The sequence below is a fragment of the Trichomycterus rosablanca genome, chromosome 25 (genome assembly GCF_030014385.1).
Source record: "Trichomycterus rosablanca isolate fTriRos1 chromosome 25, fTriRos1.hap1, whole genome shotgun sequence".
Lineage (NCBI taxonomy): Eukaryota > Metazoa > Chordata > Actinopteri > Siluriformes > Trichomycteridae > Trichomycterus > Trichomycterus rosablanca.
The window spans coordinates 15,023,807-15,040,598 of record NC_086012.1 but is presented as its reverse complement, the minus strand read 5'-3'; the positions used below and the strand labels follow the sequence as shown (position 1 = coordinate 15,040,598).

The 16,792-nt window shown below is 39.8% G+C and overlaps 1 protein-coding gene and 1 long non-coding RNA gene across 5 annotated transcripts; one reads left to right on the top strand and one right to left on the bottom strand.

Annotated features, from left to right (window-relative positions):
- Nucleotides 1–758: 758 nt before the first annotated feature.
- Nucleotides 759–15,112, bottom strand: upf1 (UPF1 RNA helicase and ATPase). 4 transcript variants are annotated; one of them, XM_062987742.1, is made up of 24 exons: nt 14,748–15,112; nt 12,819–12,955; nt 12,192–12,281; nt 11,742–11,909; nt 10,964–11,144; nt 10,318–10,479; nt 10,101–10,188; nt 9,745–9,843; nt 9,489–9,597; nt 9,041–9,200; nt 8,746–8,864; nt 8,038–8,202; nt 7,765–7,879; nt 7,171–7,314; nt 6,740–6,953; nt 6,518–6,635; nt 5,663–5,819; nt 5,345–5,487; nt 4,809–4,983; nt 4,618–4,699; nt 4,104–4,280; nt 3,773–3,996; nt 3,526–3,648; nt 759–3,287 (listed from the first exon to the last, which is right to left on the bottom strand). In XM_062987742.1, the coding sequence occupies exons 1-23, from the start codon at nt 14,916–14,918 to the stop codon at nt 3,529–3,531; spliced, it is 3,318 nt and encodes a 1,105-aa protein (XP_062843812.1). In that variant the 5' UTR covers nt 14,919–15,112; the 3' UTR covers nt 759–3,287; nt 3,526–3,528. The 4 variants fall into 4 exon arrangements, with proteins under 4 accessions (XP_062843812.1, XP_062843814.1, XP_062843813.1 ...); XM_062987744.1 differs by having other exon boundaries at nt 4,104–4,265; XM_062987743.1 differs by having other exon boundaries at nt 10,104–10,188.
- Nucleotides 3,489–4,771, top strand: LOC134302598 (uncharacterized). Its single transcript, XR_010007551.1, has 3 exons — nt 3,489–3,639; nt 3,750–4,017; nt 4,621–4,771. It is a non-coding gene; the product is annotated as an uncharacterized LOC134302598 (long non-coding RNA).
- Nucleotides 15,113–16,792: the final 1,680 nt, after the last annotated feature.

Sequence of the window (16,792 nt, the reverse complement as noted above, 5' to 3'; positions counted from 1 at the left end):
AATCACCAAGCACTTCAACCTGGTCAAGGTCGTAAATCCTTTACAGGGTAAAAGCACCATCGCATTTACTCACCTACACACATTTTAAAGCTTCTCACTCTTCCTTCTGCCTTCTTTATGAATGTAGAAGGAAACCCAAACACACCAGCAGGAAAATCCCTCACAGACAGCGACCTCAGGTCCTCAGAATTCAAACCGCTGTGATGAACCTTTTCCGTCCATACAAAAGACTCCACAGGTAATAAGAAACTATTAATATATTACATATATATATATATATATATATATTGCTATCATTGAGCTGGTTCAATTTTGCCCTCATTCATTTATTTTACTGTTTTCCCAAAGACAAAATCCTCAACAAGGTCCCTGCTGCAGCACCATTCCTGCACAGTGAATCTCTTCAAGTCGTTTTCATAAAAACTGATGCTTTGAAACACCACAGAAAGACATGAATTAAAAGGTAAAACTCACTGTTTAAAAACCCACTTTAATTGCCATTGGCAGTGCCAACTTATCGGCAACTTTCTTAGACTTTTTCTAGTTTTATTACAGCTATCATAACCAAAAAAAGCTTAAATTACAGTTTATTCCCACTTTAACAAACAGTGTTATATACAAGTGTCTTATCCTAGATGACTTGTATTTAAGTATTGGAAAGCATAGACCAGACCTTCAGACGTTCAGAAATTTCTCTGAACAGCTGAAAATGCACTAAATAATAATCAGTTATAAAGACAATACTTAAACACCAAGTGTTTCTGAGAGGAAAAAAGCATAGTTTATTGTGACATTACAAGAAATTACATACTGTTGGGAAAATATTAAAGAAAATCTCATCTCTGGTAATTTGTGAGTTCTTATTTAGTTTGAAATTTTCTTGTTGGTCAGAGTCCGACTGGTACTTCATTATTCCAGTCTGTTGCAATTTCACTGACTGCAACGTCGATGAGCTGGTAAAGTACATGAGCGACAGTACACACTGCCCCTAACTAATTACACAACCTCGTCAGTGTGGGCTTTCTCAATCAAGTATTTGTTGATTTTGGCCATGTCATACGCAGTAATAATAATTAAATGGTAAACCTAAATAACAGACCCAGTTTTGTTAGATGTGGGCAGTAACTGCTTACAATATTTGGCTAATCACAAGGTACACCTCAGTAAAGGAAACCAATAATACGAGTGAAATGCATTTCTTTGAAAAAGGAGAATGTGAAGGCATGTTCTAAAGTTTAATCTGTCTAAATTACAGCCTACATTTAGATGATACCATCAATAAGATTAACAATGAAAGCACTATGCACACGAGCAATAATCAACCTAAAGAATATTTTATATCGAAGCACTGATTATGAATTCATTTTCCATCAGACAATGAACATTGTTTCAAACAATAGGAACTCAAAAGACTGACGAGTAGATGTGATATTAGATAATGAGTAAGAGCAAGGCATGAAGATTCAGGGTTAAACAGGATAAGGCGAGCGCATGTTGCAGCAGTGAAGCTGTATCAAAGTGTTTAAAGTAAAAGGACAAACTAAGCAAATAATGAAAAGTAGTTTTGGATAGTTGCATTAGAGTGGATAATGTGTAACCATGCATTCATATATAGACTTTACAAAGGAAATTTGCTATTTGGTTAACAAAAAGAAAAATCAAGACTGCTACAAATCACAAAACAAGAGGGACAGTTATTTAGGAGGCACATACACAACCTCCATAGCAGAACATGACTACCTATGCACACACTGGCATCCAAGTAAGCAAGAGACAAGAGCACAGCAGCCTCTTTCGGTTTGCTCACGTCAATCCTAGAGAGAATTCTACCCGTCTGCCCTGTACCTTTCACAAACGGCCATCAGATCTTGGGATCTTTATAATTTACTCACAGGTCTGAAAGAAATCAACCAAAAACATCTACTGTGGTAGATTAGTTAAAATGTGCTTAACCAGAGAGTAATTCGAAATAGAAAAAAGGGGAGGAGAGGTACTTTGTGGCGTTGCCTCTATTGAAACTAAACATTTTAGCTTAGTACTGAAGCCACAACAACTGACCACAAAGACCTGCTCTATTCACAAGAACTGATTCTTATGTCTTCCTACCGGTTCGGTATGATCTTTTTCCTTTCTTAAACATTAACTCTGACTTTAGTTTCCTGAACCTCTGCGAGTACAATCTGGTAGACTATGGTGGCATACAGTGGCCATTTCACACCATTTTCTAGTGGACCAGTCACTGCTGTTTAAAGTAGAAAGACGTACAAACCAATAATGAAAATATGTAAATCTAGGTGAAACATCAAACTACACTTTACTGTAATGTATTAAACTTGAACGAAAACAAAAACATCAGACATTTCAACCCTTCTGTTCCGCTTAAATATATCTATCCCAAAAACATATGTGACTTCCCTCTTTTTAATTGTCAGTCAACCAGAGCAGGCAGCATCTCGCTGGCTTTCCAATCCTTAATTTCAACTTAACAAATTTCAGGTGGAAAACTTTCCCTAATGTTGAATCTTGCTTTTAGTGACTTGGCACAATTTTTTGAGATAACTCCTCCAACACCACAAAAAAAAAAAAAAAAAAAAAAAAAAAAAAAGATTAAAAACACAACCCTAGATTTCAACCATCTCTCAAAGTTGTTTGGTGGCAAAATCTGAAAGTCAGATCCAAACTTCTAAGGGAAAGTTTTCCTGAAACCAGCTGCTTGAAAGCGTTCCTTAACATTTTTCTATTTGATCCATTTTTTCTAAAAGATGTCACCCCATCTTTCAGCTTGTGGAGACGACTGAGCAAGCACGGCATTTTTGCAGGTAGTTTTAAGAGAACTTCGTCTTCTCTCCGTCTCGGGTGGCAGAGCGAGGTCTGCGACTGCCAGCTGCAGCCTGGCGAGAGAGAGGAGGCAGGTAAGGGGCCGTCCTGCTCCCCAGGAGGCGCCTCGACTATGCGGAGTTGCAGATCGAAGATCTCGGTTTGGTTTCCCTCCTACATTGTCTCCTCCTATGCTGCGTCTCCTCCTCTCTCCTCCTTCCCATCGCTAGAGAGTGGTGGGGTGGTTTCCTCCCTCCACTCCCGTTCATTTCCTCTCTTCTTGTACTGCTTTTCTCCCTCTATTTTCACACGTGTGATTGGTTTGATTCTCTCCTGTTGTTCTCACACCATGGTGCTTCAGTTGTAACAGTGGAAAACGGGCATCCATGTTTGTTCTTTTTTTATATTAACCCAGATTTAAAATGCTGATGAACTAAGCTCAGCGTAGGCCTAGCTCCCGTTCCAACAACCTGAGGAAACAGGGGAGAAGCTGCATCAATAACAGAGTTTTGACTGATCTTATAGTATTTTCTTAACACAAAAATGTGGTAACTGCTCACGCTACAATTAGGACAGATTGAAAAAACTAAAATATGAATCTGAATTATAATGATAATTTTTTTTCTATTTTTTCCTTTATGTGAAAGCATACTGCAGCATTTGCCTCTTTTATCTCGTAATGGGCAATGTTTGACTGTAGACACTTACACTCTAGTACTGCGAGAGTCCGGTCACTCCTCCATGCTGGTATGCCCGTTCACCCTGGTAAGTGGAGTCTTGGGACAGTGCCACGTCCATCTGTGACTTAAACTCATCACCCAGGTAACTGTCCTGTTAAGCAAAGAATGACAGCGAGGAATATCATTTTATGTCTCTTAATATACTCCCTGTATAATAACTAACTTGATGTACATCTGATCTTAATGTTTTAGTTTAAACCTTTCTCTAAATATACCTGGGAGAGTTCAGGCTGAGACAGGCCTGGCTGGCTCATCTGTGAAGGCTGGCTCATGGTAATGTAACCCTGGGTCAAAGGGCCCTGGGAGAAGGGCTGAGACACCAGATCCTGACTAGCTTGGCTGCTTGTCATGTTGGCCTGGCCACTGCCATGATTGCCAATGCCACGATTCCTCTGACGCGCCCCACGTCCACCCGTCTTACCCTTTGGAGCACCACGGCCTAAACACAGAAGAAGTGGAGGTTGGTACACCAATTCAAGACACGTAAAATCCCATAGACTGATAGATACATTATTCCGTAAAAATAGAAATAGACAACCGTCTTACCAACAGCAGGGCCATTAACCTGGCCCAGGTATCCTGGTGGGGGCATGGGAGGCATGACCAGGTTAAATGGGATGGGAATGTTCATAGAGGCCATTGGGTTTGGCCCTGCACCAATCATGCCAATCTGGTCATGAGTCTGGAAGTACATGTTCGATGGACGACCTGTGACAGCAAAACCTGATTAAACAAAATTTCATTTTTGGTGTGTAGCAAAATGTTTTAACCAGCTGAATATTAACCACATGTTAAACAGAGGTTCCAAATCGAATACCTGAGCTTCTCATGCCATGCGTATCTGTGCATGTCAAGCACTATTAAACTGCTGGATAAATAGTTGATGAGTTAAATCAGGTGTGCCTGATCAGTCTAAAAATGTGCTTAGCATTATGTAACCAGTACTGTGTGTGTGTGTGTGTGTGTGTGTGTGTGTGTGTGTGTGTGTAGCACTGCACTATCATATCAAGTGTATTTATGCTGCAATGAAAGGTTTATGAGGTGTATCTGCTTTTCTCACCAGTGCTGCTGCGGTCATACACTGATCCAGGGATCATGGCCTCCCTGGCATCGTACATGGCAGTGCTCATAAACCGGGCTCCCTAAATTTCAAAAACACATAAGCACATATTAGGTCATTTCTGAAGTTATGGTTTATTAAACAATGTTCTTCAGAGCTGCCTTTATTCGTTGTGTAAATGAAACACTCACCGGATTTATTGTGTTCACGAGCTTCCGAGGTTTGCTGAACTGCATCAGACTCTCTCTCAGGTTGTTTAGAGGTCCCTCCACCAGCACCTTCTGCTCCTTGTAGTAGTTCAGCAGGTGGTTCCAGAGTGGCTGCTTGGAGAGAGCTTTAGGGTTTCCCACAATGATCACACCATACCTGATGCCAGCAAACAAAAATTTTATATTTATAATCCTACCAAACTCAGTACAACACCACAATAAGAAACTTCACAGCTGATTATAACAGCATACTTCACTGCTCGTCAACGCTTTATAAACAGATGATAAACTGATGTATGCAAAAACAACAAAAGATAAGTTTATTATCCATGTATAGTTTTCTAATGATTTAAGATTAAATGCAGGTCACTAGAGCTGAGCAGCAAACTACATAGAACTTCAACAGTGCCACAATTACTCCTGTAGCAGCTTTACACATGTGCAGTCTTATTTCAACATGGCTGCTCATTTTTTGTTTTTTTTTGTAGATGTAATGAATCACAGAGTTGAAAGGTTACCTAGCTCTGGTAAGGGCTACGTTTAGCCTGCGTGGGTCATTGAGAAAGCCGATGCCCTGGTGCTCATTAGCCCTGACACAGGACAGGATGATAAAGTCCTTCTCACGGCCCTGGAATGCATCCACGCTGGCAATCTCCACCTCCTTAAAAAAGCCATAAAGGTAAACATTAATGCTTCCTTCCCTTACACCAAATTCAGCTGAATGTAAGCATAAACCAGTTATAAAAATGAGACCATTAGTGGTAAATGTAGTAACAACATTTTATAAATGTAGGACTGTAGTACAATAAGTGCATGGACAGGCAGCGTCTGTGTACCTGGTAGAGCTTGGTGTGCAGGGAGCCACTAAACTGCATGTACTGCACCAGGTACGAGCGTTGGCCCTCATACGGGGTAATAATGCCGATCTGGTCGGGTTTAGCTCCAGCTTTCAGCAGACGTGTAGTGATCTTCTCCACATTTGCAGCCTCAGTCCTGAACACAAAAACAATCCCAGAGTAAATAAAGCTCTCAAAAAACACCTTATTACTGGTGTTCTGGTCAATATTAAGTTGTTTTTACTATATCACATAAAGCACATCCATATAGAAACATGACAAAACTAAACTGTTGAAACAACATGAATACAGTAAGTGTATCATATAATAATGAAGCAGCATCTGAAAAGCAAAACCAGACTGGCTTTTTTACATTCCTCCACAAATTGAAACAGGTAAACACAACCAGAGCTTTCACTTCACTATCTTTACTGCTCACAAAGGCAGTTCACCTTCCTTAAATGACTAAGATCCTATAATACTGCCTTTATACACCTTTTAAACACTAGAACCAAGATTTAACCCAATGCAAAAAGAACAGTTGTTATCAGCAACAGTTACAATAAGTTGCTAAATATAATGCACAGGTATCTAGGTGTGCACCAAAATCGACCGATTTTGAATTTTTAAAAACTTTGTGTGGCACCAGCATCCAAATGGTAAACTTCAGGCTCATGTTATGCCTCACAGAATAAAAGCAAAAGAATAACACATTAGTTTATTGCCAATTACAAGTTTAAAGCAATAACCTGACAATTCATAAATATTATTAATAAATTTTACATATAAAAATGCATACAACTAAATTAGAAGCTATGTAACAAGCCATGTAAATGTAGCTGCTAAACAATGTACCTGTTGAGATAGGAGGTGCCTGAGCTCGCAATTTCCTCCTGACCTTGTGTCACATAGAAGAACATGGGCTTATCTGGCTGAGGCCACTGAAAATCAAATCCTTTCTTGATGCGGTCAGCTAAAGTAAAGAAAAGGCAGCAAGACAATCAAAACAAACTCTTTTAAAAAGTTCCTTATAAAATTATGTTTGCACAGTCATCGTTATAAAGGCACAGCACGTACCAGCAGTAACTCCGTTCTGGAGCGATCCTTCATAGAAGATGTTTGAGGGAAAGGCGCTGAGTGAGGGGTGCATACGGTATTGGACCTGTAGGCGGATGGGTCTGATGCCCAGCACCACCAGTCTCTCAAATAAGGACTGTGAAAGACCGGCCTTGGCTGCCTTTTTACACATCACCACTGGGCCCAACTGGCAGTGATCACCCACTAAAATAAGCTAAAAGAAAAGTAAGGCGGTTAAAAGTAACCAGTGGTAAAAACTATTTTCTTTTTTAACTTTCTTTTCTAAATGAAGTAATTGGCATTTAAATAACTGTCGAAATTTAAACTTCACCAAAAGTAAACTGTACTTAGCAAACTTTACTGATGCCCAAGAGAAAACTTCAGTAAAGCTTTAGGACTATACAAATAAAAGCAGATAATCCATGTTTTACCTGCTTGGCTCCCAGCACTACAGGCACCATGCACTCTGGCTCAGTGGCCTGGGTGCTTTCGTCTATCAGAATGGAGCGGAACTGCATCTTAGCCAGGCGAGGATCACCCGCGCCCACACATGTACAACAGATCACATCAGCATTCTGACAGGAACACGACACAGAAAAAATGAGTTAGACAAGAACTGTAACAAACAGAATGTATTAACAATGCTGCTAACCAGAACAAAATAAGTATATAACTTAACATGACAACATTTGATTTGGAAAATTCCATTGAGTCAAGGGCAGTTGTAGCCTAGTGGTTAAAGTACTGGACTAGTAAGCAGAAGGTCGCCGGTTCAAACCCCACCACTGCCAGGGTTGTAACTGTTGGGCCCTAGAGCAAGGCCCTTAACCCTCAATTGCTTAGACTGTATACTGTAAGTCGCTTTGGATAAAAGCGTCTGCTAAATGCCAAAAATGTAAATGTAAACTAGTAAATTTGCCGGGATGTGTCTAGAATTACATGTGCATACACAGCAGCCATGTGTAATCTGCATATCCTCTATGCACCACTATTCAACAGGTTTGTATGAAGTGAGGATAACAAACCATCAGCAGCTCCCTTTCTGCAGTACGTTTCAGGGCTCTGTAGCGCTTCTCATCTGAGGAAGACAGCTCTCCAGTTTCGTCCTTCAGTTGTTGCAGTTTTTGCAGCTCTGGCATGCTGCGCAAACATAGTCAGTTTGTGAAAATCAATTTAAACTTCTAAAGTAAATTTACAACAATGAAGTGTAATTCTACAACAACGTTCAAATTGCATGTTATCTTGTGTTACAAGCAACAGTATATAGAAGGACAATATTGGAGATAACTGTTTTTTACCTGTCCATGTTGCGAATCTGATTGTGCAGAGCCAAGAAGGACACAGGAGAGTCTATGGCCTCCCTGCTCTTGGCACAGAGACGCACCACCTTCAGTCCGGTTTGGTGGATTTTCTCAGTCAGCTGGTCTACAGCAATATTACTGGGAGCACACACCAGTACTGGTCTGAGAAAGACAAAAGGCCGACAGGCAAAGTTAATACATTAAACACAAAAAAGTAAATACATACTTATTATTCTAACAGTATGTTTAACATAAATACACTTTTAATCAAACAAATGATTGCATGAGAAATGTCTTCTTCAAAACAATCTCTAAACTAATCTAAAAAATATTACAATTATTTTGCTAAGCACTCAAATAGAGAACAATAAAATATGAATTGAGTAGCAGCGATCAGACGTTAAATTAAATAATGAAATCTGACCAGACGTCCAAAATGAGTAACAGAAACAAAAAAACTAAACAAACTGATGAGCATTAACTAGTTTTTGGAGCAGAGCTATTTTTTTTTTGAGAAATTGGGCAGCATTTTTTATATTTAGCTAATTGAATCAGAATAAATATTATGAAAAAAAGATTATCATTTTTGTTTATCTACATTTAGGGTTGTTTAATGTTATCCACTGATGTACTGATGGTAGTGCTTAAGGAAATGAAAGCCTGCATCCACTTCTGGTTTAGTAAAACAGTACTCTTGTGGCTCACCCGTTGCCCTGTCTAGCCAGGTGGTAAACAATGGTTGCTGAGGTGACAGTTTTGCCTGTACCAGGAGGCCCCTGGATCAGACTGAGAGGACGCTGCAGCACAGTCTTCACAGCATACACCTAAACAAACACAAACATCGCAAAAATGCTGAGATCAATACAGACTAATAATAAAGTGCATTTTCGTGAAGCACAATAACACAAACATAAAAGATTGCTTAACAAAATGTATTTTACTTAACTGACAAATAAAAAACATGTACTCTGGTATCAAGAAACTAGAACTATATGTCCACCTGTGAATGATTAAGGTCAGGAAGGCCTTGGGCAGTGAAGCGCTTGGGTAGCTGGCACTTAATAATCACATCCTCAACCTCGTGACCAAGTAGCTTGTGGTAGATGTAGCCGGACACTGAGGTCTCATCCACTGCAAATGTTTTTAATGCACTCTGCATGCTAAGACACAAAGGACACATTAAATGAGCACTTTCCTTTAATTAACATGTACTTACACTTAAAAAAAAATTCCAGGTATAACCACAAACCAAAGATTAATATTTGCTTCAGAAAAGCTACAAAGAATCAGGGGAAAGTATGATTTGTTCGTTCTTTCTTTATTTTAATGAAGAGTAGCATCAAAAAAGTCCAGGCTTTTCTTGAAATGTGATTCACTAAGAAACATGTTTAAGCAGAAGAAGAAAAAGAATTAGTATGTAAATAATTAAGATGAAAAAAGCCACTAACCGATCAAAAGAAGTAGATTTCCAAACAAAATCCACTTGGAAGTTGTGTGGCACCTCCACAGGGGCTCCAGCGCTGCTCCTTAGCTCTATAGCAATCTCATCACCATAATCTAAAAGATAGTCTGTAAGGAACACCACTCACAATATCTACTGCAAGGGAGCCATTTTTTTTATTTACTTCTGCTCTGATAAACAACATTTGCTGCAATTATTGTGACAGAGCTTTATGCTAAAAAGTGTGCAGAGAGGAAGGATACTGTCAGGAACCTTGATGACATGTCCAATCCCCTTCCAGAGAGGAGCCAGGTCTCCCTTATAACGCAGACAGATCTCGTCCCCTTGCATCAGTCGCATGTCTAAACAAAGAAAACTGTGTCATCACTGCTGTGTTACATTAAGTAGTAATTTATTTGTTGTATTACATAATCCATCACCCAGTAATACATTACTTATTAAAAATCCACATTTACAACCACAGACAGACACACACACAGGTGCATGCGTCCGTGCATGCGTCCGAGCATACATCGATGAAGGATGCATGGGGCACGGAGTTAGGGATGGGATGGATATGAACCACTGGTAGACACAGGATGACGAAAGCAAATATTACCACCTGAATCCGTCTTCGGAAGGGTGAAATAAGCAATCCTCTTTTTATTCAGTCCCAAATCCCACCTAACAGTAATATTGTCTTGGGTCTAAAAAAGAGAAAGAAAAAGATAAAAAAAAGACATTACAAATTTAAAACAATCTCTGTTCTCTGACCAGTGAACATTCTGCAAGGAAGTTCACCATTGATGAGCAAAGAAAAAGTTTAATCTGTGCACCTGGGACTCTTTAAGCTTTTTGTCATAATCTGCCTCCAGTTTGACCAGTGGACCAAAGATGTTCTGGTACTGATAGGCGTCCTCATAGCGCAGCAGGACATGCTGGGGCTCCTCATCCACACCAGGCTTCTCCAAATCTTCAAGTGTTGCAGTGGGGTTCTCCTGCAAACCAGAAACAGCAAGGTGATATTGAGACCACTCACTCAAACCAGGGCTTTAACAAACAAACTCTAGTGTCTAGTGACTAAGTTAAAAAGAAACCTAAGTTTTTACAAGCCAAAAAAGCTTCAATATATTAAAGTATGGCACAGGAGCATATAAAAGATGCGAGAGGCATAAACCTCAAAGTAAGTGATAATATGCTTATCATGTAAAAGCAATGGATACATTATTAGCATTTATTAGAAGTCAATACGTCAGAAAATTGAAAGTCTGGTTGGTAAGGGTGCACACTGTGTGGCACATTGGATGTGGTCTGAAAGGCAGGCAAAAAAATTGTAAATTATATCTGCACAACTAAAAAGATTACATAATTACATGTAAATTGCAAAGTCATGCTTCAAGAGAAAAAACATGAGGTAAAAATGAACCTTTTGTAAGTTATTTGTAGACATTTCTTGCAGATAACACAAAAATAATGAATAACCTTCCAAAGCTCCTCGAGTTTGTTGATCTGCTGAGCGGTGATCTGACGTGCCCTAAGCTGCTCCTGCTCAGACGGGATCTTTACCAGCCAAGACAGAAAGCATCGATCCTGGATCAAAGGCTGCCACTGGGAGCTGTCCCAGTTAATGTCCTTTAGACTGCTCTGACTAGCACATGGCTGCCTAAACACACAAACACACACCCATGTCAGCACACTGTTTAAGGAACACACTGGTCAACACACCGAACAGGTTTTTTCCTACTTAGATGTTTTAAAAGTGCAGTCAACAAACTGTCTGAGGTTACTTTAAAGAGGTCCTTGTGAGACTCCAATTCTAAGCATACACATCGGTCAGTGTTTCCATGAAGCAACACCCTTAAAACACAAGAACGTGTTGCTTATGCAAAAGTGCCTAATGCTGTTATTTTCCAAATATCTACAATTTTGAAATAGAAAAAAGATCTGCACTAAAAATATATTTCAAAGATAAAACAAAAACTGAATGAAACATTTTCATTTTCATTTTAAAAACCGAAATGTTAAATTTTTTTTATCTCAGACTAGACACAAAGATTAAACATCACTTTCTGGTTAAGGTGCTGGATATGGTGAGCATAGCATGATCTTCCATGCATTTTAAATAGAACTTAAAAACATATATGTAGCTCGGCTAACCAACTTTTGCAAACTCGGTTAACCAACTTTTAGCTTCACTTAAAGCAAAAACAAACAACCTATGAAAATTTGCTTAAACAATAAGCTTGCAAATGGTTTCTACCTGCATAGGAGCACCACCACAGAATCTGCCTTGGCTGGGATGAAGCCCAGGAGGAAAACATTCCGACAGCCACAGTTGTAACACTCCAGCACAGTCTCTCCCAAAGGGCCATCTTTATGCAGAGTTACCTCTTTACACTTGGCCCTCACCAAATGATTGACAATATGGCTGTGAGAAAAACAGAACAGAAATGCCAAGCATATAAAAAAAAAAATCTAATTCCAAGCACAAAACTTTAAAATAAATTCAACTTATATTGCATTCAAAATATATTACTACTATATTACGTTAAAGCAAAAAAAAAAAAATCATATTTCATAATCCTAAACACTTATGTAATCACAATTATCTTTTTGATGAAATGCTTAAATGTCACATTCTAAAGCATCAAACCTCTTCTTTAGAAAGAGGTATGACAGTAATGCCTAAAATAAAAGCTTATTAGCCTACCTGCCAGAGGTGTTGCCACGTCCATTGCAGAACCACTTCTTACTGGTGTTGCAGTATACCACACAGGCAGGATCATGGATGCCACAGTAGCTAAAAAAGAAAATTGGTTATTAATACCACTGACTTAACAGATATAAATACCAAACAAGAGACTAATGATGCTTTTCCACTGCATGGTACGGTACAATTGTAAATCCATCACCCCACATTTAGAGGTAGTTTTCACTGCCAATGCCACATACTGTACCCAAGGACCTGTGCTAAATTTGATTACCCTTGCTGACCAGGGACAAAGTGTACTGAAGTGGGCTGTGCGGATGGAGCAAGAATTGGTCAAACAGAATCACCACTTAAATTTAGGCAGGGGTACAGAAAATTAAAGTGCACAGCAACAACAGAGATACAAACTTAAAAACAAAAGGAAGTCCTGCCTTTTCTACTGCTACTGTTTACAATTAACATGCCACCACAGCCTCACCTTCAGCGAAGTTTGGAAACTTATATTAGCACATTAGGTACAGTGCAGATAGTTCTGAATGTGTACATACTGTATTGTTCTGTAGGTTACCATGCAATAAAAAAGGGTCATGAGTCTGAGCATGTTTATTTACTCCAGGATCAGGTTACCTGCATGCATGCACTGGAAGATCTTTTGTGTAATAGGTGTCTTCTTCATCTTCTTCAAAATTCAGCTCAGCCAGAAGCTGACTGGTTTTCACAACAGGATCATCTCCGTTTTGCAGCACTCCCTCTGGCCCGTTCACCTTCGAAAAAATAAATCGGAACTTTAGATCAAATTACAAAAGTTCATCATAATTAAAAGACAGTTAAAGTGAAACAGTGTCACACCATTCAGGCAACGCTGTTTTCATTTCTGTGGAGCCTGGTAAGCCTTTGTATGTCAACTAGCAACTCAGTGTATCTAAGATATTAAAGGCATATAATATTATCTTAACATTAAGAACAGTTTTTCACAAATCAGAACAAGCACTGTAAACATTCACAGTGTAACCAGAAGTCACAATGTAAAAAGGTGCATTTGGGACTGTCACAGGAAACACAAAAACTAAAAGCAAAGTAGTATACATAAAGTCAAAAGTTTATATACATTTGTGTTATACATGTGTTACTGCAGTCCTAATCAAGAATTTAAGATTTAAGTTTATTAAGATTTTAACATCATGTTTTACACTTGTTACATTCATGACAGGAGAGGCTAAACGTGATTTATCAGTTCAAGTTCAATATCAAACACCATCAAGGGCAAATTCTGTATCTCCATTTCAAACTACATGTCTTTGGACTGTGAGAGGAAACTGGAGCTCCCAGAGGAAACCCACAGACACAGGAAGAACATGCAAATTCCACAAAGAAAGAATTCAGACAGCTCCACCTGGAAATTGAACCCAGGACCTTCTTGCTCTGAGGTGTTAGACAAACTACAAACCACCTTCTCCAGTTTCCCAAACGTAAACTGTGCATGATGAGCGATAATGCCTCCCAGTTACCACACAGCTCAAGAGTGCATTTCTGAACCATTCGAGGGACAGTCACCAAGTTGATTTTAAACTAACTTAAATTAAGACTATCAGAATATTTGGCTATTCTGTAAAGAGCTTTCCTTTACAATATTTATGCATTTATTAGGATTTTAACGTCATGTTTTACACACTTTGGTTACATTCATGACAGGACAGGTAGTTACTGGTTACACAAGGTTCATCAGTTCAAGTTCAATGTCAAACAGTCATGGACAATTTTGTATCTCCAATTCATCTCACCTGCATGTCTTGACCGGAGCTCCCGGAGGAAACCCACGCAGACACGGGGAGAACATGCAAACTCCACACAGAAAGGACCTGGACCTCCCCACCTGGGGATTGAACCCAGGACCTTCTTGCTGTGAGGCGACAGTGCTACCCAGTAAGCCACCGCTCCATTATAATAAACTGGATCTACTTAGTGACCTTACAGAAATCTGATGCCTGATTTACTGCACAAGTAAAAGTTTAAAAATCGTGACAGTCTGTCAGTCGGATTAAACCGATGAAAAGTTCGCGCTTTTAGTAACGTGGTAGCTTGACATAACGGTGCTGAAATAATGAGGCGAACTGTAATTTCGATACGACCTACTTCACCCATCACTATCAGGTGGATGAAAGTGAAAGAGCACCACGTTATTCCGGTTAGTGGCGTTTCTGCTCTTAGCTTAGCTAGCCAGCTGTTGTCATGCTAAATGGCTAAGCTAGCTGGTCGGTAGGCTAACCGCCTAACTCTAGTAAACAGCTCGATAAAACATACACATAAGCACATTTTAATACATTCTGAGCAACGTTGAGCTGTTTTTATTGTATACAAGTGTTAGTATAACGTAGCAAAGAAGCCTGACAGGCTACAATTATGTATTGCGCTAGCATTGATGCTAGGCTAACCGCAATGCTAACTAGCACCATTTTAGAAACGCAGAAAGCACCAAGCCGCTAAATCCGACATCGTTAATTCTGCAATATTACACACATAATGTGGCACATTTTGGCTAAACCATCCCCCGGGTACCTGGTTATCGAGCTGGCTCTGGGTCTGACCCTGGGTTTGAGTCTGGCTGGGCAGGGTGAAGTCGGTGAACTCGAACTCGGAGCCCTGCGTGTCGGCTCCCAGCAGCTCGGCTTCCTCCGTGTCCAGGAAGGTGAGAGTCTGAGAGCTCGGCCCGTACGCCTCTACACTCATTTTAATCCACAACGGGCAGGCTCCGACTAAACTAATTCAACTAAAAACACGCGTTAGGACTGCAGAAGCGTGATGGCGTTACAGCGCTGATGTTGTTATGGTTTAAATTCTGAAGCGAAGAGTCTGAGAGTTTAATACCGAATAAACCGCCGCGTTCCGCTTCCACAACCAGCCTTCTACTCCCACTCCTTCTGCTGACGTCAACAGCAAGCCGCGCGAGAGCGCCGCGTAAAGCGCACAGTCGCATCGACGTCATCACGCAAAGTGCACATTTTACCAAGCAAGTGCACTAAAGTTAGGGCCCTACAACTCAACACGCACCCTTATGAGCGATATAAACAAAGTTACCAAAATATGTGGACACCCTTCCTTATAATTGAGTTCAGGTGTACAAAATCAATCATCTACATGCTTCCAACTTTGTGGTGAAGCACGAATGTGGCCCCCGTGCGCAAAACAAGCTCATAAGGACATGAAGTGACCAGTTTGGTGTGAAAGTTGGGTATGAGTCCTAACCTCAACCCAACTAAACACCAGTGGGATAAATAGCTCAGTAAAATGTAAGTCCTAACCTCAACCCAACTAAACACCAGTGGGATAAATAGCTCAGTAAAATGTAAGTCCTAACCTCAACCCAACTAAACACCAATGGGATAAATAGCTAAGTAAAATGTAAGTCCTAACCTCAACCCAACTAAACACCAATGGGATAAATAGCTAAGTAAAATGTAAGTCCTAACCTCAACCCAACTAAACACCAATGGGATAAATAGCTAAGTAAAATGTAAGTCCTAACCTCAACCCAACTAAACACCAATGGGATAAATAGCTAAGTATAATGTAAATCCTAACCTCAACCCAACTGAAAACTAGTGTTAATGTAAGTCCTAACCTCAACCCAACTAAACACCAGTGGGATAAATAGCTCAGTAAAATGTAAGTCCTAACCTCAACCCAACTAAACACCAGTGGGATAAATAGCTCAGTAAAATGTAAGTCCTAACCTCAACCCAACTAAACACCAGTGGGATAAATAGCTCAGTAAAATGTAAGTCCTAACCTCAACCCAACTGAACACCAGTGGGATAAATTGCTTTGTGGAATGTAAGTCCTAACCTCAACCCAACTAAAAACCAGTGCTAATGTAAGTCCGTATAATGTAAGTCCTAACCTCAACCCAACTGAAAACCAGTGTTAATGTAAGTCCTAACCTCAACCCAACTAAACACCAGTGGGATAAATAGCTCAGTAAAATGTAAGTCCTAACCTCAACCCAACTAAACACCAGTGGGATAAATAGCTAAGTAAAATGTAAGTCCTAACCTCAACCCAACTGAAAACCAGTGTTATTGTAAGTCTTAACCTCAACCCAACTAAAAACCAGTGGGATAAATTGCTTTGTAGAACGTACGTCCTAAACTCAACCCAACTGAACACCAGTGGGATAAATTGCTTTGTAGAACATAAGTCCTAACCTCAACCCAACTGAAAAACATTGTTAATGTAAGATCGTAGAATGTAAGTCCTAACCTCAACCCAACTGAACACCAGTGGGATAAATTGCTTTGTGGAATGTAAGTCCTAACCTCAACCCAACTGAAAACCAGTGCTAATGTAAGTCCGTATAATATAAGTCCTAACCTCAACCCAACTAAGCACCAGTGGGATAAATTGCTTTGTAGAACGTACGTCCTAAACTCAACCCAACTGATCACGGGTGGGATAAATTAGTGCGTAGAATGTGAGTCTTAACCTTGTCAACAAAGGTGCCGAACCATACAAATGCTCTTTTAAGTGAATGTGCACACATTTCTACAGGCATACTCAAAAATCTTTGATTTCAAAGCATTTTCAGTAATGTGGAGGCTGTTAAA